Source organism: Corvus brachyrhynchos, unplaced genomic scaffold, assembly GCF_000691975.1.
Source record: "Corvus brachyrhynchos isolate BGI_N302 unplaced genomic scaffold, ASM69197v1 scaffold175, whole genome shotgun sequence".
In the NCBI taxonomy this organism is placed as follows: Eukaryota; Metazoa; Chordata; class Aves; order Passeriformes; family Corvidae; genus Corvus; species Corvus brachyrhynchos.
The window spans coordinates 5,220,869-5,244,096 of NW_008238448.1; the positions used below are offsets into that span (position 1 = coordinate 5,220,869).

Here is a 23,228-nt window from a genome sequence, read left to right on the forward strand (position 1 = left end):
GAAAGATTTTGCAGCAGAGTTTGGGAGCACTTGCATTGTTTTCTTGGCTGTAAAGTGCTTGTGAGCCTCAGTCTTATAAACACTTCAGGAAACCTCAGTAAAGAAGATGAAAAATCCATTATTTGATCAGGCGATTTTGATACTGGGAATTGCATAGTTTTAACCTTCCCGAGAGGCATTCAATACCAGGGAGGGCTGAGGCCTTCCCCCACTGCTCTTCTCAGGTTTGCTTTTGCTAATAGGAGTTTAAAACAGTTTAATGCTCAGCACCGATGTTCTCTATCCTGCCAGACCTCTACTGCCAGCTTGGAGGGATTTGGGGGCACTGGAGATCAGTCCCAGAGGGCATAGGTCCCTTTTTCTGAGTACTTTGGTGGCTCCTCCCTGTACATGGTAGCATCTGAGTGGCTCGCAACAAGCGATCGGTATCATCTATTTAACAAGGATTGTAAAATCTCATTTTACTTGGCACCATCACCACACAGTGTTTCCCAATGCCCCTGAAAACCTTGCATTAGAAGGGGCCTTCATTCTATTTGAATGGTGCTCACTACTCACTCGTATTTTCTCTGACCATACACATGTGCAGGGATCATGCATCTCATAGGCACAACTCAGCTTGTTGTGCACGTGCATGCACAGCGCATATTTAGGCACCTGGGTTGATTAATGGAAATTCCTTTGCCAGATGAACAGTTCGTATTTAGGTTGTTATTTGCCTACACATAGCCCAAAAACTTGTAGAGGACATCAGTCAGAGAGGGGTAAGGTGACTTTTGCAGATGAAAAATTGTTGGTGATCACCATGCAGTGCCTGCATAAATAATATGGTCATCATTCAAATCAAGGTGGTTTTTACTCGCTCAGTGGAGCAGTTGTGAGCACAGTGGTGGACGCACAGTTAAAAAGCAAACACTGTGCAGCTTGATGCCAGCTCTCCAGCAGAAAACAGCATGGAAATAGCCAACACCTTTCAGGATCCTTCAAGAGCCAAGTGGGGAAAGTAAACAGGAGTGTAAAAAACTAGGGCTAAAGCAAGACTGAGATGTGGGAACTTGCTGTAACAGAGAAGTCTTGCTGCTAGCCTTCAGTCCAAGAATAATTGTCTGGAGCTCTTCCCTTACTTTTTGGCTTAAAATCAGACCAGGAAAAGAATTTTTTGTTGTTTTTATTTTACTTAATGGGTTGGGTTTTTTGTAGTGTTAAGATAATTAGCTAGTCCTGCATATAGAAGAAATTTTTTTATAGTTCCAAATACATTTTGCAAGATAAAATGTGGTTATTTGCTGCTGCTCTTTGCACTCCATTGCCCATATGGCCACAAAAGTCTTTGTCATGGGTCTCCTCAGGCCCCCTGTCGTCCTTACAGGAGCTGGCCTGTGTGGAGGGTGATTTAAAGTCCCTCACCCAGGCGTGGCCTATTTTATCTCTGGAGAAGCTGCTCTTGGCCCTGCAAATGGGAGACTATGAATTTCTCCCATCCCCTTTTCTTTTCACTCTGTGTTGTTTCCTAATCACTGGCATGAAATACCTGGGATGTTAGGGTTGCATTGCCCATAGCAACTTTTGCTAGAGAGCTGGCAGGGGTGGCAGCAACCACAACTTAAAAAGTCTCTGCAGACATCGGACTGAATACAAAGGATCAAGCCTGTTTCTGATGCACATGTCTGCTGCAAAGGGCAGATAACCTTTCAGGGCTGCATCTTGAAATAATGAGCAGAGCTGGTATAGCTGCTCTCATGCTGTGGCTTCCCCAAGCACACTGCGAACTTCCAAACTGTGATTGCCATTAAAATCTTTTGCCATTTGCAAGGAATTAGCATCACTATGTGAGCTGTAACACCCCAGTGATATTTATCGAGAGGGGCTGAAAGATGCCTAGGCTTAAACTACTTAAAATACAAAAATAGTTAAGGAGCCCATGTAACCTAAGGTCTTCTGAAAAATATATGCCTTGAAAGCAGGCAAAAGAAAGCAAAACATAATCAGTATGTAATTCTGATAACGTAGGCCCCTGGCGCATATGAAAAGAGAAGATGTGCAGTTGATGTGTTTGAAAAGTGTTTGAAAAGATGGGGTTGATGTGTAAGCTGTGATAGTAGTTCATGTTATTACTTTGCTTGGTGGCCATGCTACTGAAAATCTGTGCAAGTCGAGTTGTTAAAAATGGGCAAATACCACCAAGGCGAAAACAGACCCCACTGATTTGCAGTAGCTAAGGATTGCCTTGTGTTTGCGGATGCTCTGATGAGTTTGACTTTGGCTGAGGCAGACCATCTACTAACAATGGTTTTCATCTGTTCTGTTTTTCTCCTGTCTTGCAGCACCTTCTCCAGTCAGTAGTGTGAAAAAAGGGAAGATCACTAAAAATAGCATCTCCCTTTCCTGGCAGGAGCCAGATCGACCCAACGGCATCATCCTGGAATACGAAATCAAATATTTTGAAAAGGTGTGATGGACTGATTGCTGAGCTTCCCAAGTACCTTCTCTTTATTGTTTTCTTCTTTTAGTCATAATTATTTGAGTCATGGAAGGGAATGGAGAGATTTTATGCATAAATCAATGTCAGATTGATTTTGCAGTAAATGATTAGGAAGACTTGAAATGAGGCTGTTGTTTTCCATTAGTGTGCCACTTCTCTTGAACAAATACATTAAATCTGCATGTCAGATTCCTCTCTGGCCTTACCACATTAAGATAGAGCCTGCTCATTTGTTAAAAATAGAAGGGGTTGGGGACTGAGCATCTGTCTCCTCCCAGAAACATCAGGCAATCCCTTGCCTTTGGTATTTCAGTTTCTCACTGGATTTTCCATCCGCTGTGAAAGGAGAGGAGAAGGGGGTTTTGGAGAGATTGTATGTGCTCTGATATGAAGAAGGGCATCCTTGCTTAAAAACTTGCCTGGGTTTTCCAGCTCTTGCTCTCTATTTAAAGGAAAGCAGTCTCCCCACAAAACTTGCCTCTCCTAGTCTTCATTTCAAGTGGTGACTTGTTCTCTTCCTGCAAAATTAATGTCATTTAAATGAAATTGTTACAAATGCACTTTATCAAGGTAGTGTATTTTGAGTGATACGGCCTTAAATCTCTGGAAATCTTAGAACTCCAAAAATCAGGCTTTCAGGATTTGACTAAATAGCAATTTTTTTGCCTTAGCTGGAATTGTAAGGTGTTCTTTTTTCCTCCAAAACGTCCAGGCTTTCTACACGAAAACAAGAGGAAAATAATGAAATTGAGTCACAATTCACTTCTTTAGGGGGATTGAATTTCTATTTTAAGGAAGATATTCCATTAGTTCCGTCTGTGACCCAGGTGAAATCACTAAACATGGACCAGGACTAGATCCTTACTCCTTCTCTCTTCTTTCTCTGACCGTGGAAAGGACCTGCTCAAGCAGTCCATTCAAACAGGGGAAAGAATTTCTTAAATCTTCTCCATCAAAATAAAATCAACATTATTTTTGCAGATGAGGGAGCTTGTGAAATATCACTACATATGTGAGTGACTTAAACAGGGCTGATGTTTTCAAGAAGATTAAAGTACACAGCAAGAATCAGGATATTTTGTTGCTGGAAATAATCCAGTACTAATTATTTTATTAACTTGTTTGAATGACTGTTGGGGTACATTGAATCCTTACCATGGAGTGGCTTGGGAAGAACAGCTTTTAGAGACCAAAAAAATGTAAAGCAAATAATTAAAGTAAAAAAATTCATATATTCCTTCATTTTCCTTAGTTTGTTTTCAAACAAATTGGCAGGAGAGGGGACTTAAAATGTTGCGTTTGTAGCCTAGAACTAGTGTCAAATACCTTCAGCCAATAGTTCCTCAAGACTGAGTCCTTTGTGGAGAGGTAGCTCCAGCCAGTCCAAGTTTATGCTATCTTGATTTATTTTCTTCAGGCTGATAGTGAAGCTCAGTGTTTTCCATAGAAAAGCCCAAGAGTCCAAGTGTTTGCAGAAGCCAACAGTGAATTGGAAAGTTAATTGGCTGACATACAAGGAAAGATGTGACCTAATATTCACTTACTGCTTTTTAACCAGTTGTTGAGATAGGTTTGGGATATTGTTCTTAATCCTTTTTGTTTGTTGCTACTATATTTTATAATTTATATTCTCTCACTTTTCAGCCCTTCGTAAGGGTAAATTCACAGCATTCATTTTCAAGGGGCAGGAGTGATTTATATTAGATGTTTGGGAAAACTGAGTTTTGTCAGATTGCATTCCTGTAAGAGGATCACTCCTTAATAAGGAAGAAAAGGCACGTGTGTGTGTGTGTGTGTGTGTGTCTGTACACATTTCTCCAAAACAGGCTTCAACTGAGAAATTTTGTAATCTTACATTCAGAAATTCCCAGCACCTTAGCCAGGCACATTGCTGTCTATTGGAAGCTGGCCATTAAATTAAAAAGAAAAAAGAAAAATGAGCTCAGATTCTAAGAGGTATCCAGAAATCTTGGTAAGGAACTACTAAAACCTCTGGTTTAACTCATAACAATTTGGATCTGAGTGGATATTGATGCCTTTTCCTGGTCTTAAAATCAAGAGTCAAACACGGTTAGAAGGGGAAAAAGGGATTTTACCTTGGTATTTATTTTAAGGATCCTTAGGTGCACACGTCCAGGTCAAATGCACCAAAATGCACCCCACAAAATGCACACCCCAAAAGATCTGGTATAACATTATAGGTCTTACTAATTAGCATATCTATCAAAGATTCCCCAGTGAGAGGCTTGAATGAGCCCCCCTCCCCAAGGAGCCTTCCCCTGGATGGTTCTATCTTGATTTACAGAATGTGTTCTGGAGAGGACCTTGGGGTCTGGGGCACACTGATCTCTACCTACGAAGCTTCTAAAATGTTTAGTCTTGTAGCTGAACAAACAAGTCCAAGAATGTAGGTAAAAAGCACTAAGAATACAGAAGTTGTAAAAAGGTATAACAGGGGTATAAAAGAAAAGGCAAAAAATCTTCATGGTATCAATATGGTGAATAAAAAGCAGTTTCCAAATTTGTAGACCTTAATTTATGAGCTCTTGTCTAGATTATGTGTTACAGTAAATAATTCTAAGAGTAATTACTTAGCATTTCAACGAAATTTTAATCAAAGAACTGGAACTGTTTCACATTAGAAACTGATGTAGATGAAGATTTATTTCAGCAATTTTTCTTCAAGTTCATTGCTTCAGAGTGCAAAAATTAGGTATTTTCCTGGAGTTTTGGTTTATTATTCCGTTCCCAAGGTCTAATTCGTTGTTCTAGAAATGCAAACATAAAGTTGTACAATGTGTAATATATTATTCTCTTTTAGGCCTACTTACGTTACTGGGAAGCCGTTTTGGTGTAAATCAAAATCCCTTTTTAAGGCAATGGGACTTGTTTTATCTTCCCTGTGCCTTGGGATTGATCTTTGTATGATGAACCTTTCCACTGCTCCAGGCCATGTACATCCCGAGCAGTGGAGAGCTGCTTCTACTGCAGATGCCAGTTGCATGCCTCCTAGAATCATTGATTATAAAAGAGAAAATCAGGTCTCACATTTTGTATTGCAGAAAGGACCTTCAGAGAGGGGTTTTTTGAGGAAGAAATCCTCAAAAATTAATACTTCAGTCATCTTTTGTAATGTCACTCTGGGGGTTTTTAAGAGTCTGTCTTCTCTGAGAGCTAGTCTTTGTGTGTTTGAACTTTGTGGTTTTTGTTGGGAAAAGGACCAGGAGACGAGCTACACCATCATCAAGTCCAAAGAGACAACGATTACGGCAGATGGCTTAAAGCCAGGCTCAGCGTACGTCTTCCAGATCCGAGCCCGGACAGCTGCCGGCTACGGGGGCTTCAGCCGAAGATTCGAGTTCGAAACCAGCCCAGTGTGTAAGTCTTTAATTACTGTCAGCCCCTGTCTCTGCAATGGTTACCAGAAACAAGTCAGGGGATCGATATCTTTGCAGAGAGCTCTTCCTTTTATTGGCTTCATTCCTTGACTTTGGAAACATCAGGCACATCATCACGCTGCGCTTGACATATCTGTCCTTTGCTTCCTCAACCCACATGGTGAGGCAGGAGATCTTCAGGCTTCAGAAATTCATGGCATTCCCTGCTTAGAAGAACCCTGTATTTACAGGAGCTGGTGTAAGAGAGTCTGTCCTCTCAGGAGGGGCAGAGAGGATGGGACCTGCTCCTCTGCACCTCATAATGGCTGTCTGCAGAGGATGTTGAGCTCTCTTAAGTATCTACATCTGGGAGGGAAAACCCTGAAACGGTGCCTCTCCGCAAGGGGAAGAGTTGAACCAGCATTAGTGTCTTTAGTGTCTTTTGGTGAAAGTTCCTGTCAAGTTAAAAGATGGTTTCTGTTGGCTGCCAATGCCACAGCCTCGAGAAAAGGAGGTTGACTTGTGATCAGAAATGGAAAAAAATGTGCACTGCAGGTTCAGGACTTCTTCTTGGCCTGTTACATTTGTGGGCTTTTAAATTTTCTTAAATATTTTTTTTAATGAATCTGATTATCCAGGGCTGGATTCTGGAACAGATTCTTTGGCAGGGTGAACTCCTGAGGCATGCAGAGGCTCAGATGCTCTTTCTTCTGTGTTCAGGCACGGCTGTGGGGAAATTTTTTTTGTCCCAAATACAAAATTTTGCCGAGGTGTCAAATATAATTTTGTCCACCAGAAAATATGCCTTCTCTCCTTTAGTTTGTACAGCTGTCATTTATTAATTTTTTTATACTATTTGCATGGAAGAAGAATTTTATGGTGGAAATACTCTGATCATTCCTGTGGGAAAGAGACTATTTTCTCTGTTTTCCTTGGAAATTTCAATTCATCAATACTTTGATTACTGTTACTCCGGTTTATTTAAAATTCATCGTCTTTGAGAAGAAGATGCCCAGTTGTCTTTTCAATGCATGCTACCTTTGAAGTCATAATAGATTTTCAAGGGATCATTATACATGTGCAGATGTAGCTGTGGAGCCAGTGATTAAGCTAATACAGTGAAAATTGCATCACAATGCAAACATTAATGCAATAAGGACAGTCTATTTAATGTATTTCTTATTGTATTAACCATTAATTGTGCCCTATATGTACCAACCAAATCATGTTATGCCAAAAAATTATTCTATACAGCTTTTCTCAGTTGATAACTTTCTAGCTTAGAGTTGTTTGAGTAATAGTGTTCTGGTCGATTAATGAGTAACACATGAAATATGTGCAGATTTGATCTATTACCTATGATCCTGGTCCAAAAATAATGGCACTTCCATAAAGCCCATCATGTAAGTATCTGTGTTAATCAGGACTTTTGGAGGACATCACATGGAAATATTTTTAAACGCTAGGAATTCCATGGGTCATTTAGTCATACCCACATCCCAGTCGATTCCTCATTTTAAAGGCAGAGGAATAGGTACTTCGCCGATATTTTTGAGTTGCTGGCATAGTCAGCGAATACCTATTGCGTGGTTCCCAGTTTAGGAACTGGGAATTGTTCATCTGTTGGACTCAAGCTCTGGCTGAGGCCAGACTTAACCAGATCCTTAAACACTTGATAGGATTGAAATACAATGTAAGCCTAAGTATCTTGCAATATGCATCTCTGTTTGACATTTAAAACCTTATAAAAAGCTTTTTTTCCCCCAAAGTCAATATTAGTGTCAGGAGTGTGACCAGACTCCCGCTGCTTTCCTGCACATCCTGGAGATTTCGAAAGCAAGCACAGATCGAAATCTCACTGCTACATCAAGAGTACAGATCTGAACTTCTTGTTAGAGCCAAAGCAAATGATTTTTATTCAAGCACAGATGAAAACCTTTTGGTGGCTGTTCTGAGAAACAAAAACACTCTCCAAGTAGTTTGGACCGAACAACAGGTTTTGTTTCCAGTTCACAAGGTTTCTGTAGTTATCTTTAATACATTTGGAGGAGTTATACAACAACAGCCTGAGAAATGCAATGGAGGAAAGCTATAACCTGTTTTGGACTTCCCTCTTTTTCCAGGTTTTGGGAATTTTTGCATACTTCTTCCTGCTTGGGCAATTCTGCAAAGCACCATGAAGCAGCCAGGGCTTTGATTTTCAGTGAATTTTGTTATCTGAGTGGAAGCTGTTGCTGGGTATATCCACTTGTGCTTCCTCATTTCCAAATGTCACTGAGCTTGTCTAGCCCCAAAAACTAACCTTGCCAAGAGCTGGGTTTTGGCTGGCTTGGTGAACTAATCCACCTGGTATGCGGGGCAGGAGGAAGAACGTATCACCAAGCCAAGAAGCGGTAATGCAGGTGTGTGTGTCCCCTTGACTTTGAATGGCAGCAAGTCCCAGCTTGGCTTATGAATTCAGGCTTTTCACCTGCCACAGATTCACAGCAGAATTTATCTCATTTCCCCATCCCTTGAGCTGTGCAAAAAACCACCAATCACTGCTTAATGTTCTCCTTTAAATGTTTTTCTTTTTAATTCTTTTGTCAAGAAAGCAATAAAACACCATCTTAAGGAGCCCCCATAAGTTTGTGAGGTTAATAAAATCTCTGGATGATGGCAGGGGTTTGGAGCAGTTAACATTAAATATTTAATGTATCTGGACCAATCCTTCTGAAATCACTTACGTTGCTGTAGCAGGTCCACCCCGCTCGCGGTTAAGCACTGGAGAGCTCCCATATGAAGAGCTACTTGAAGCCCAGTGCAGATCAATGTTTAATGCCATACCTTTCTGTCTTTCCTTTAACAATTAATATGGGACTATATTCAGTTATTTTATAGCCTTCATAATGTTAATCCTGTGCTAAGGACCCTTTTTTAGTTCAATCATTTAGTTAAAGGCTTCTTCAGTACGCAATCAATTCCTGATGCTCTCTGGGGTGGATGAAGCTTCATCCTGGGCTGGCACGAGGTTAAGAGCTATAATGAGGTTTTCCCCCACAGAGCAGTGGTGCCTGTGCCAGGGAGCTGGTTTTGCAGGGAGGATGTGAGATTTGTACCCTGGGGTGGCTATATACATGCAGCGAAGAGGTTGAGGTGAGGAGACTTTGGTTTCTGCTTGGGGAACCCCACATACAAACCCCTGGGAGAGGTGGGCTCCTTCCCCTGCCATGTAGGGCAGATAAACAAGACACAAGTGGTATTAGCATTTCCATTTTACAGCCTGCAGGAGCTTGCTCACCTGCTCTTACTTGACCTGTGTCAAAACTCAGTTCTCAATCAGCTTTCGTGACCTTTCTGCTGGCATCTTTATCACCAGATCAGTCTCCTGCCTTTTGGCGGGGCTTGTAAGGAGGGCTCCTTACAAGGCATGGGCTGGAAGAGTTTTGCTTCCTCGAATTTTGGCCAATCAAAAGACCAACTCATGTACGTGTCTTAGCAAATTCCTGTTTTACAGAGGGCACCTTATGGCAGTGTGATAGAGATGCCACAAGGAGTTAGTTTGCAATTATTTAAAACTTCTTGAAGTGCAGGTAATTCTTTTTATCTTGTAGATTTTGCTTATGTCTGTTAGCAATAACATTCCATAAATGTTCTCTCTGCCTGTTGGGTTTTCATCCAAATGAGAGCCTGTTGGGTTTTCATCTTTTATCTCTGATTTCTAATGCAGCTAACTCAGAGAGAAAAACTTGAGTTCACAAACTCAAAGGCTGCATTCTGCAACACTTTGGTTTCTGAATTCAGCAATGAGATGCAATTTTGTTGGGTTTTTGGCTTAGTGTTGCATGTAGTTTTGTTTCCTTTCCACCCATATCCCTTCCAAACTAGAAACAGACAGCAAAGGGGGAAAACACAAACCATAAAAGAAGAAACAAACTGGTAAGACTTGAAATCTCACTGGCAGCCTCACTAGAAAGACTCTCATGAGTGCTGACTGTCATTTTAACCCTAATCTCCATCTTCTGTTTCTCATCTCAGCAGTAGCTGCATCCAGCGACCAGAGCCAGATTCCTATAATTGTTGTGTCTGTAACAGTGGGAGTCATTCTGCTGGCTGTTGTTATCGGTTTCCTTCTCAGCGGAAGGTAAGAGAAGAAGCTGTGTATTTATACTTCTTCAACTTCTGTAATAACTTTTATCTGACCAGCTGATTAGTGTGATTTAGGCAAAAGCAGCATGTGAACAAAGCTGTCAAGCGGTAGCACTGTAAAACAGCACGAGGGTGGGCTGATTGATCTGTTTGGACAAGCAGGAGTGACAGAGGCACTCTCACAGATGTAGTTCACTTCCCAATGATTTTCATCTGTGTGTAGACTGGCCCTGATTATTTGACTTGATTCTCACAGGAGTGTTTTCACATTCCTTTAAAAATAAGCAGAACATGTTATTACAGGTAAAATATCTTCAGCTCCATATGTTTGCAGTCAGAGCTTGCAATGGACTTCGCTCACGCAGAAAACTTGACATCAGGAAAACACTTGCAAAAGAAATGAGGATAAATCCACCAGAATGGCAAATGCCCCACATTTTGGTCAGATCTGGATTTCATTTTTCCTGTGTATGATACTAATGTGTTCCCCAAGTGTTAGTAAATTATACAGAGAGCTTCTCCCACAGAGGGAGACACTCTGCTTCAAACCATCCCATTGACTTCTCATGTGCTTAAACATAGGCAAGTGATGAAAGCCTGGGCTATACCATCTTTGGCAACTCTAATGGAAGTTGATGGAATTTTTTGATGAACAAGAGATGGTGGTACTGGGGCAAAATCTGGCTTGTATCAGGATAAGTTTGTACTGTAACATTAAATTTGTTTGGCAGCCAGCATGGAAGGCACTTTTTTCATATTCTACATGTATACAAGTACATTTTTTTAGTGGCAGTAGTCAAATGATGCAACATCCTTCATGCATTTGTGAAGTACACCAAGCAGTGTGAAGTACTCCACACAGCAACGTGAAGTACGTCTACTGATAAGGCTGAATGTTTTCAGTGCAAAGTAAACATTTTTTCTTCTAAGGTACCCATCAGCCCACAGTTGCTTTTATGATACAGGTCTGTCTTAAGCTCAGGTCTAGCAAGGTGGCTGTAAATTACAGGATATTGTAAGCATTAAGATGTTACAGACACTGAGGAACTGCACTGAATTAATTGGTTGAGGGTCTTATTTCCCAGAGGAGGTAAGGTATCAGTCTGCAAATGCAGAGCAGTGAAATCCTGCCAGGCTGAGCAACTCGGTCCCCAGGCATAAGGCATCTGTGGAAGGACATGGACACACAGTTATTTCCTGTCTGGAAAGGTAAGTGTGCTGCTAGACTCATCTCCACTTAAGGTCAGAGACTGACAGCCTCTTCCAGCTCAGCTGTTCAAGCTCCTGTTGTCTGCTTTGAGTGACTTGTTTGGCTTAAAAATGGAAAAGTAAATGCTCCTGTCTGCCTGAGAAGCATGCAGCAGCAGAGAGGAGTGGGGGTGAGTAAATGGCTACAGGCAATTCACACCAGGGCCTACAGGAAAGCTGTGGTCAAAAGACTTGGCGCTGGACACTCTAGACAGGAGTTCAAGTCTTTCCTTAAAGGCTAGAGGTTTTGATTTAAATTCCTCTTCAATCAGAGCAGGTGGATGTGAACCTTGGTTTCCCCCAGCCTGGATGTGTGCTTGTATTGGTGTAGACAGGAGAATGCACGCGTGACCGTAGGGAAGCTGTGGATTTCACCTGGCATCTCTGCAAGGAAGAGTCTGGGGGATGAATGGCAGGTGGAGGAATGTATATCCCTCTGTGGCCATGGGGAATCACAACTGTGTGGCTGACAGTAGCTCTTACTCTTTCCACAGTCGCTGGCAAGCGCTCAGTACCCCACTGAGGAGGATATACCCTTGCAGGTCTCCTTTTCACTGCTACTGTCTCTGGTCTCAGCAAGCAGTTGCAAATCCTGAGCCATTTGTCAGCAGTTCTCATTAGTTACATCCTTCTGTCCTTTCGCCTAATATGCTTTCCAGGATGTGCTTCCTCTTAGCTTTTTATCTCTTGGCATGCTTATAAAAGCCCTTGTGTCCTTTGGCTAGAGTTTTATTGCCGCCTCTGCTACTACCTTAATTCTCCTACCTTGTGCTCACATCTCCCTCTGTTGACCCCAGGGCAGCGGCAGGTTCCTGGAACCTTCTTCATGATGCCACGCTGGATGTCTGGGAAGGGCAGACACAGGGAACTGAGCTCTTCATCCATTTTTATCTTTTCAGTTCTTCCCCTAACTGAAAAGACTACAGTCCCTCAGCTGGAGCTGGTGGAGAAGCCTCCAGCACCAAGGCTGGGTCCATTATTAGAAAATTGGCTTCAAAACCACAGAGCTTCTCAGCCAGTTTGAGTTCCCATGAATTTTAAAGCCCATCTAGTACATTGAGTGACTCGTGAGAACAGCAGAATAAACCCCAAAAATCCAGAAAGATGACAGACAATTTGAAATTAAACAAAGCAAAACAAAGAAATTGCTCTGGTTTGGAAGAAAGCAGAGATGCCACTGAGATGTGTCACTCATGCTGCTTTGCCTCGGATATGGATTCAAGACAATTTGTGGAGTAACTCTCCTGCTGTGACAGCAGGGACAATAAACATGTTCCAAGTCATGGGATAATCCCTTTCTGAAGCAGTTAACCTGTTTCTGGAAGATGTTTTCCTATACCTCTGGAGTGGTTCTGTTGTTCCAGTGCCTGTTTCCAGGGGGTTGCATTTGCTCTTGGCAGTTCTGAAAGTAGTTTCCAGTCATAGGGCTGAGGAGTTTGCTGGAGTCTGCAGGCTTTTTGTTTTTTTGCTAGGTTCCCAAAGGCAGAACCACACCTCTTCCCCTTTTTTTGCTTTCAAGTCTCTGCAGTTTTCTCGCTTCTTTTGAATGAATATAAGTAACAGCTTGGCATTTCCCGTTGGCAGCTGGCCCTAAACCAAAGGTCAGTTGAACAGTAGTCGTGGTGGCATTTCCACATATCAGCGTCCATCTGTGGAAATGCACTTTGCGTCTGAAGCTGGAGATTCCTGGGAATTTGAAACTAAATGTGCTTTGCCCTAAACAATTAAGCTGCATTTCAGAGCTGATTTACTTGCAGATGCTCCAGAAAACTTCCTGTAAATAACATGTCCTCTGACCAAGGTCATAAATGCCAAGCCAAATAGCTGATCACTTTTTTAAGTTATCCTGCTCCTTGCATCAAGGGCATATTAATAATATAACAATTGGGATTGCAAATCAAAGAGATTCACTAAATCAGACTGTGGTTGTCTCAGCATAAAAAAGAGAAGTGGATTGAAAATTTATTATTAAACCAGCTACAAGTATTGAATTAAAGAACACCAAGTTGTTACTGTCTTTGTTTCGTTAGGATTATGTGTTCTCAAAAGCGCAGTGCATTTTACAGATAGAGCCAAGCTATAGATTTTGCTTTCTTAGCAATGCATGAATTAGATGTCGGTTACCATTATTGTTCCTGATTGAAGCATATATTAATCTAAAACTGTTTACTGACTTTTATTTTAAAGTCTGTGTCGGACAATCCAGTGACAGAGATCTTTGCACTCCATCTCACAGGGAGCAGTAAAGTGTCTCAGTTGTTGTTGTGTGGCATCAGTCTCTTTCTCCCCACAAACTGAGGTAAGGAGCCATCTTTTCAGCAGTCCAGGGAGGAGACCAACTGCTCCAGAGCAGTACTCTCCTTTTGTCCTTCAAACCCAGCCCTGTTTGCAAAACAGACAAGGTCTTAGGGTGAGTGTTAAGAGACGGCTGGTCCCTCCAGTCCCCCAAGCTTTCAAACTTCATAGCACTAAACAAAAGCATGAGCTTTTACAGAACAAAGTGGGGAAGATATTAGGTCAATGCTGCGCATGTTTGCAAAAGCTGTTCAAAACAGCTAAGTCAACTGTGCATCTGCATTTACAGCCAACTACCCATTATGGATGACCTTTCCATCTCAAGTGATCTTCCGAAGAACCAGAGGGAGCTTTTCATAGAACTTAGGAAAAAAAAAATTTGAAGCAACAAAAAACTGCCCTTCGCCCTGTGTCTTGCTTTTATGGAAAGTCTCCTTCTGGCAAGGAACTAGCCTTTGAAAGACAGAGCAAAGACAATCTTGCCACCTGCGTATTGGCAATTAAAGGCTCTTACACCAGCGTATCCATCCTTGACCTTAGCTGATTTAGACTTTTAAATATCCGTGCCTGTGGTGGCAGAGGTCTACTTTCTGGACACAAATATGTGCATCTTGTTAAAAAGTGACTTTCAGGGAATAGAGAGGGTGAAAGATTGTGGTGTGTGTCCTGAGACAGTGTTTACAACCTTCTGTGATGTGGAAGGTCAAAGTGGATGAATTTTTCCACAACCTCCCCCCATCCTATTTTCCAAGTTGTGTCAGGGCTTTTTCAATATTTCCGTAGGACATGGGAGACAGTCTATAGGTAAAGGTTCTCATAGAGAATTTTTCCAGCATGAGTCACAATTTTTGTTAGTCGGGACTTTTTAAAGGATTTTTATCTCTACATTCTTGCCTGCTCTTCCTTCTTCCTGCAGGACATTGTCTCCTGTGATTTATAGCCACTTTATTACGCTGCCTACTGCCAAATATTCCTCACGATTCACCTGACAAGAGGAAGGATTTTGTTGAGGAAGCTCTTGCTCTGCCAAGTCAAAATTCCCATCCACTGAGCGCAGGCAGGGTTTGGTCCTGCTTGTGTTGGGGTCAAGGTTTTTACTACTTCCCTCCTATTAACAGCCCTTTGCTGGTACATTTTCCCAGAGAGGAACAGCACTGGTGTACAGTACCCCTCCCCGAAGGCAAAGTGCTCTAGTGCACCCTTCTGCACAGGGTCGTACCTTCCTAGAGCCGCTATGGAAGTCTGCTGCCAGTAGCACCGATCTCTAACATCCTGTCAAGATCAGCTTGTCAAATTTGGCTGCTCCATCACCTCATTCCTCTTCTGCTCTAAACGCTTTTTGGCTTAGTGCAAACTCGCCAGGCTCCGCAAGCCAGTCTTCGCTCTGCAGTTTCGAGGCGGGTTTAGGGACCCAGGCTAATCTGCCCTCAGATGGCTTTGGCCCAGACAGAAGGTGAGAGTTGACCAAATCTGTAATTAAGCTCCAAGTTATTTCTGAGTTCCTCTGGCAGTGGCCAAGGGAATGGGCTGGGAAGACTGTCATGAACAGATAAGCAACCGGCATTAGCTCTGTCAGAGCAGGGAAAATTGGGGGACAGTGCAGCAGTAAGTGAGAAAACCTCCTCGCCTTCTTGCAAGTGATTTGTTTGATGGCATTGTGCAAGTCCTGTTTCCACTTGGAGAAGGGAATTGGGCTGCCCTTCCAGCTGGAATTTGTAGCAGCTTGAGGCTCCTGCTGAGCAACCCATGTCTATGTAGTCTTTGAAAGTGGGGTTTTACTGTGTCTTCTCTTGGCTGTGGAGCAGGTAGAGAATGAAGAAGGAAGTCAGATTCTTGTCCTTCTTCACTTCTGAATATGTGGATGTTTCACCTTGCTTTGAAATCAGAAGTGTGACCTCTCCTGGGGTTTCACCATGTAGCGGCACTCGGCCTCTTACCTAGAAAGAAGGTTATCTCTACTTTGTTACATCTTAGACGTAGAAAAGTGTAATGCCAGGGGTCTTTCCAAGTGCAGCTCCTTTCCCTGAAGACATTTCTTTCCTTCCCCGTAGTGACTGCATTGGTATCATCTGCTTGGCCTTCTGCATTCTCAGTTTTTCTCAAACAGTGCAGAGATGCAATTTAACATGGGAACGAGGATAGCTCAGCAGAGCAACCCATGTCTATGTAGTCTTTGAAAGTGGGGTTTTACTGTGTCTTCTCTTGGCTGTGGAGCAGGTAGAGAATGAAGAAGGAAGTCAGATTCTTGTCCTTCTTCACTTCTGAATATGTGGATGTTTCACCTTGCTTTGAAATCAGAAGTGTGACCTCTCCTGGGGTTTCACCATGTAGCGGCACTCGGCCTCTTACCTAGAAAGAAGGTTATCTCTACTTTGTTACATCTTAGACGTAGAAAAGTGTAATGCCAGGGGTCTTTCCAAGTGCAGCTCCTTTCCCTGAAGACATTTCTTTCCTTCCCCGTAGTGACTGCATTGGTATCATCTGCTTGGCCTTCTGCATTCTCAGTTTTTCTCAAACAGTGCAGAGATGCACTTTAACATGGGAATGAGGATAGCTCCGCAGGAAGAGCAGGGGACTCCTTAACATTCGTGTATTTTGGGACAAAGTGGGAATATATTCCTAGCAGCTCACAGTGTGTAATGCTGCTTCTCTGATGTTTAGAGCAAGCATGTTGACTCAGGAGTTTCTAGGTGTAGCGCTGGACTCCTGACCTGGAGATGCAGGAAGCAATCATTACCATCACTCAAGGCTGCATGAAGGATTAGAAAAATCTACCCAGGCACCCTCAAGTATTTCAGTCTCTAATTGCAAGCCTCTGAAGAACATCCCATTAGAACAGCTTATTAAAAGCAACAAACGAGACTTTCATTTATCATGATTCCAAGACTTCAACTTACAACTCTTAAAAGCCACATCTATATATGGCAAAGCCTCTCTGAATTCTATCTAGCCATTAAAATGTAGTTTAATTCCAAATGCTCTCTGGGTCATCTGCAGACTTGTGGTAAATTAATTACATTAATTGCAGGAACAGTTGCTGGGGCCCATGATATATATACATTTCATTAACCAAGCCCAGGGTTTGAAACAGTGCCAAGGGTGTTGATAAGTCCTCCTCACACAGGTTTATTAAAGTTTGCTCTCTGGACAGTTGGGTTTGCAAACCACGTAAGTGTTGTGGGGGTCACCTTAGAGCTGGAGGAGTGTTGTGTCTGTGTGCCTGAGATAACTGAAAGCAGCAGAGTTGGGCTGGCCAAGGAGCAGGGCAGTGCCAGCAGGCCACAGAGGTCCTGGAGGTGTCACTGCAGCTCCAGGCTCCTCTACATTTTCTCTGCCCATCTGCAGCCCTTTCCTTGAAGCCAGGGCTAGAAGCAGGTGTCACACCTTGTTTCAAGCCAGCTTGGGTTTTGGAGATGGTGTCGCCTCAGCACCTGTTCTTTCCCAGCAAAGGGGATCTAACGCTGCAGGTGTTTTCTCGATAACTTTCACTGTTACCTAGACATGTCATCTGTTACCCTGCAGCAGATCTGAGGGGCTTCTGGCCAGGAGCAGCCCCGACAAGCTCTCCTCATAGTCTGCTGGTTGGTTCAGTGAGGCTGGAGGAGACTTTGCAGATAAAATTGATCTATACAGTGCTTGGTTCTACTCTGCTCTCCAATATAGATCAGCTTGCTGGCTAAAGATCTTAAAACCCTGGAGAGGTCCAGGTGTATTTCATTAAACAGCACTTTAATCTTGTTCACAGCATTTGATCTTGTCTGGAAGGCTTTTGCTTTCAGCTTCTCAGTTTCTAGGAAAGCCCTGCAGGAAATGAGGAGATGGGACCTGGGCCCCTCCTAGAAACCATCAGCACCCAAATCCGATGGCCACAAGATGCATGATGGCTTTGCTTGAGTTTAACATTGGTTTGATTTGCCACAGGATTTTTGTATTTTGAAGTTTATCTGCCAAATCAAGCCATTTTGTTAACACAAGCAGTAATAAATCTTCTTTTGTCCTGACTGTTCAGACCAATTAGTAAGTTCACTTACCTGTCTGAGTGCTCATTGGACTGGAAAGTGGATTTTATTGTCTGCTGATCCAGTGTAGCTTGTTTCTAAGCGCTTTAGATTTCCCATAATGCTAAACCTCAGAGTATTTTGACCATAGGTGCACAGCCGATGGGTTTGCAGGAGCAAGGCTGCATTGAGGTACCTTTCTCTTGCACTTGAACATTTTTTTTATTCTGTATAGAGTGAGATCGGAAGTGCTCTGGATTCAGTGCAGGGAACTGATTTTGTCTCAGAGCAGCCCTGTTGCTGATGAGGCCTCAAAGAGTTTTCTTTGTTTAAGGAAACAGTGAGCTCTTCTCATTTTAAGGAAGTGTTTGCTTTTCAGGTTAATTGAACAGTTGTTTGGGAAACTTTGACTTTGCATGCTGAGTGGTGTGGAGGTGTGGGAAGGTCTGGTGTCAGCAACCATTAGAAAATGCCTGGAGGAAAAGGGCCTCCTAGCAGAAACATAAGCTAAAGGGTCACAGCCGAACTGATCTTCTGGAGATGGCACCAGTTCCCTGCACTCAAAACCGGCATGGTTAAAAGAAGAAAATGGTAAAATTGACTCAAGATATGTAGGATTCCCTTTGTGTGCCTTTGGGTTTTGGATCTCTGGTGCTAACTTGGTGTTAACTTGGATCTACGGAGTGGTTTAGTGAAGGCTGATCTGCTTCCATATTAGGATGACTGAACAAGCTGGGGCATTATGAAAATAGAAAATATTGTCAATTACAGTAAGAGATATTGGCATTGCTGTTTAGAAAATGTTAGCAAGTTGTTTTGCTGATGCAAAAGGAGCTTAGAAGACATTCTTCACCAGTTTTAATTTAAGTAAGCACATAATCCAGTGTATAATTTTGTAAATCATTGCATGCCTGAAGTTATTTTGCAACATAATTTAAGGCAATGCAGTTTCAGAATGTTAATTTTATTTAAATAAACTATTTTAATGTATTTAGGCATTGTAATTCATACTGTGTAAAAATCTGACGTGCACAGAATTTTTTTCAAGAATGATATGTTGTGATGACTGAGGAGAAATGACAAGTGAGATCTTCAGCTGACTTTAACTGGAGTATACCAGCACCACTGGGCTCTTGCTTGTGCTGAAGTCTTGCCTGTTGTTTCTTCTGCACTATGTTCTTTTCCAGGATGAACTATCTTAATGGATTTGGTAACAGAAAAATTGTCTGTGCAAGTTCTTTGACAAGAATAAAGGGCACTTACTGAGGTGCAGCCAGCACTGGGTTGAGAACTGATGCCAGGCAAACCCGTAGTCTGATTAAAGTAGTGGCTGAGCAGCCTTCAAAGGCAAGCTGTGGGTGCATGGAGTGCCTCTCAGCTCACCCTATTTTGAGTTTATTTAGGCTGAATGCTCTCAGACAACTCACAAGGTCCTGCTTCCACAGATACCTAACGTGTGCTGATACAAGAAGATGCAGAAAGGGCTCTGTGAGTACATACATAAGGGTCTGCAAAGGCAGGGCTCGTATTCATCCAGTGCTTTTCCTTTTTTAAAGGCAATTGTAATTGTACCACATTCATGCTTCTGGAAAAAAGTCACTTTGCCTGCTTCAAGGCAGGTGCTTAAGTTTAAGCACATGGGTGGCCCCATTAATCCTGACGGTGGTACTCAAGTACAGGAAGCACGTGGTTAATTGCTTTACAGGACCAGGACCTAGACACTCTCCCCAAGGCATTTTTCACCAACAGTAGCATACTCCATGAAATTTTTGCAGCCCAGGGTGTTCCGGTCCATATAATAATTGTAATAAGAAGGAAGAAATACATATAAAAATGTTGCAAATGTATTTGCACCTTGCCAGGGCGGTGGGATTATTCCTTATCCTGGGCCTTTTTGTTTGCTTTTCAGTTGCTGCGATCATGGCTGTGGGTGGGCTTCTTCTCTGCGTGCTGTTGCCTATCCGAGCCTAACATGGTCAGTGTTCCCACCCGTGCTGGCTCCTACTTCGTGTCCTCCGTCCGTGTTCTCTGTGCACAGTCTGCCTCTCCCTTCCTTTCTTGTATGGGCCTGGAAATCACTTTCTCATCTGATCTCTGTACCCAGCTTGTCTATCTCAACAACTGGAAATAGCGTGACCTGAAGCAGAGTGTATCTTCAGCAAGAGCAGGGAGCTCAGGGGGAAAAACCTGCTATGTTATGCCATGATCAATCCAGGTGTCTAATAAAACATCACGTGTGCCAGACACCCATCAAGTTCTGCTTCTGGTCATCCAGATGGGCTGGGGGGGAGGTGATGTGCCCCCAGAGAGGAGGCAGGGGGAAGGCGGGAGTGGAAAGGTGTTTAGTGGCATGTGACATGCATGTCAGTGGAATGCACTGTATGTCATCGACATACATGTCAGTGTGTGACATACACAGCAATGACATGGTGCTGCTTGCCCACGATATGCTCCAGCAGCATTGGACATATCTCTGCGGGTGTCCTGAGGTGCGTGTCCATGCTGCATGCTGTCCTTTTCTGCCACCATCTGGGCTGCCTCACCACTTTCTGCTCTCTCGTACTCTCCCCTCTTTTGCAACTAGTCAAAAGAGGGGTGATTTTAATTTCTGTTTGTTTGACTGGATACAAGTTGAGTTGCTTCTCAAAGAAGAATCGACTGTAATATTCATGTGGGCAGAGATTTTCCTAAGCCTTGTAAGAAACGCATGTAATCACCATCCCCATCAGATAGCTGCTTGAGACCACAGAACTTCTGAGACATCCCACATGCACTGTTAAGCTGGGAAGGTTTTTCAGCATAGCTGGTGAAAGGTGTGGAACTCTTTTGCTGTGTTTTCTGGGGGATGCTGAGGCTTTGCATGGTGGTAGCTGAGTCATGGTGCAGTCCCTTGCTGTGGGGTACAGCAGTCACTAAGGTCAACCATTTTGGGGTCCTCTGGTGCTGTATTTTTATTTTGATAAAGGCGTGAACCAAGGAGGAGTTTGGACTTTGGATTTGGTTTTTATTCCTGATGGAGCATTTTTGACTTGGTTTTTGTGACTTCTCAGTGCTTAAGAGCAGAGTTAGCAAGCAAGGATGCTCAGCTCAAAGTGTGTGCCCGTAAAAAGTTGTTCTGGTATGTGGGCCACTGTTTTGGCAGTGATTGCTCTGAAAGAAAACCTCACAGTACTTCTATTGTCTGCTGTGGCACCAGTGCACGAGCAGTCCCTCACTGCAAGTCATGCTTCAAATGTCCTCAGCAAGGCCCCCAAACAGAGCGTGACAGCAATGGAAAATACTTCTCAGAGAAGACCAGGATTAGACTGGATGGCTATGAAGACAAGAGACTCACAAGGAAGACTTGGCTGACCTGGAAAACACCCTCTGCGGGTTTCCTCCTAAGCTGCAGGGAGACTAATGTGGCAGCAAGCTGGGAGGGGGAAATGGGAAGAGTTACTTCAAGGCACGGATGCCATTGGCCGTGCTGTCGGAAGGCACGACGACCTCTTTGGAGAGATTTATGGAAATCACTTCAGAGGGAGCTTCCTGCAAGAGGGGAAAACGGTATCTTGTTCAAGTTATTTTTAATTGTTCTGGTGGTGTTTTAGGAAAGCAGGGAGTCATTCAGCGCAAAGGCAGGGAAAGACTAAAGGCTAAAAATACCACTGCTGGATTTGTGAAGCTTCCTCTGTAAGGGATCCAAATTAATCAGCGGTCAAAGACAGGATCACACAGTGTAGAGGGGGACAGCAGTGCTGGGAAAGCAGCTGAGAAGACTGTGAGCCTGCAGCCCTTTGGAAGGGAATCTGCCCAGTTCCTCTCAGGCCAGCCATCTACTGTATCTGTGGACTGAGCTGAAGGTCTTTGCTTGTTGTCACCAGACCTTTTACTGCTCTTTTGATCTTCTGCAGGAGGAAAGTGAACAGAAGAACAGAAAGCAACTTCCAGTGTAGAAGCTGTTCTGTTTACACCAGTCCCTTGAGTACTACCTGCTTTTTTATACTGAATTTATTCTAGGATTGAAGGCGGCAAAGGCAAATGCTGAACACAGACTTACACCACTAGTGGTAGGCTTTTGCTTCTGGCTCTCAGTATTGGTGTTGTTTATCAAGGATAAAGCTATTTACTGAACAAGTTATTGTCTCCCCACACAAGCTGAGGCAGCAGGATCTTGGCCAGATGGATAGATCCATGTTTGTTTGTTCCTCTGCATGGAACACGATCCTGCCCTGCAACACGTATGCAGCTTTATTACTTTAACATCTTGGAACAAATAGTCTGAAATAAGCACTAACCCCTTGCAAACAACAACCTTGCAGTCCTTGCAAACCTCCTGTAAAGTGGCAGCTTGAGATGGGTTGGAAGCATTCCTCTAAGTTGATTTATTGTAAAAGATATGCTTCTGAGAGAAGGTCTCACCCCTGAAAAAAAAGTGGTGGTTTGTCTCTGTTTCAGAGAAGTGTATATGCTTTATTTATCTCATATTTAAGAGATTAAACACACGTATAAATCTCTGCAAGACGGGGATGGGAGATTGCATGCTGCTTCAGGGGACAACCTGCTCGATGGTACTGACTGCACCTGGGAAGGTGAAGTCCCTTTCCTCATCAGGGATGTCTCAATGCTGTCCCCACCTGCATTTCCAGTCATGCCTTGACTGTGTGCTGAAATGCTTTGGCCTATGCCTGTAAAAAAAGTGGTGGAAAGATTTTTTGCACATCACCACCTAGGGCTTGACATCCAAGGTCCAGGTTCACAGTCCCCTGGCCGTGTCTCACCTTGTGACCAGAATGGTGGCCCTAGCTAGGGAGATGGAAACTCCTTCCCTTGGGCATTCTGTGGTTTTCAGGGGAATGCCTCGAGTGGCCAAAGGGCCGCACACAACCCAGCAAGGGTATCCTGAAGCACAGGGCAGAAACAAAATAATCTCCATCAGTCCAGGGAGAGCATGCATCTTCCTGCCTCACTTCTTGAAGGCTTTTTCCCCGTGAATTGGCTTCTGTCATGCAAGGTAGTGGGCATTGGTTTCCCAGCTGGGTTCTTCATCTTTCTACCTGTCCGTTTTATATTTTATAAACCTATATAGGGATCATTTTACAACTTCACTTTTATAATCTGCTCCATAAATATTTTATGAGGTGCCTGCCAATCTGCAAGTAGTTTTTAAATAAGACATGATGCCTTAAGAATATTTAAAGTCTCACTTTTCTTTTTACCTCTGATACTTTTATTGAAAAACATAGAGCTGTGCAAGAAAGACATCTGCTTTCTACATAGAGAAACTGGGACAAATCCACAACAGGAGTAAATTAATTGAGATTCAGGTGTGCTGCTGAATTACGTTAACTCCTTGGCTGAGTGTCTCCAGCTTGGTGGGAGATGAAGCAAGTGTCAGGATCTTTATGCTTTTGCTGTGCGTGATATAGAAAAGATATTGGAAATCTATGGTTTGTACAGTGATAATAAACTAGAGAATGAGTCTTCCATCAGAGCTTTTGACTCACAGCTTTGCCAATAAATATTAAGAGCAAATGCACATGCAGAAATGGATTATTTCACAAACAATTGAGAGCTTTTTTTTTTTCCCCAAAAAATATATTGCAAAGCCACAATATTTAGATACTTTGATCTGCCAGTAAGATTAACGAAGTGACTCAGGACTGTTAACCTGAAATTGCAGATTTTTATGGGATTTAGTTGGGAAAGAAAGGAGAAAAA

The 23,228-nt window shown here is 42.9% G+C and overlaps 1 protein-coding gene across 7 annotated transcripts in view; it reads left to right on the forward strand.

Annotated features, from left to right (window-relative positions):
• Positions 1 to 23,228, forward strand: part of EPHA5 (EPH receptor A5) — a 175,065-nt gene that overhangs the window by 125,492 nt on the left and 26,345 nt on the right. For 3 of the 7 annotated variants that reach the window (XM_017736819.1, XM_017736821.1, XM_017736822.1), the window contains 4 exons: positions 2,325 to 2,449; positions 5,701 to 5,860; positions 9,877 to 9,982; positions 19,438 to 19,503. In XM_017736819.1, coding sequence (XP_017592308.1) covers positions 2,325 to 2,449; positions 5,701 to 5,860; positions 9,877 to 9,982; positions 19,438 to 19,503 — 457 coding nt within the window. The remainder of the gene's footprint in view (positions 1 to 2,324; positions 2,450 to 5,700; positions 5,861 to 9,876; positions 9,983 to 19,437; positions 19,504 to 23,228) is intronic. The other 4 variants (XM_017736817.1, XM_017736820.1, XM_017736818.1 and 1 more) reach the window with 3 other exon arrangements.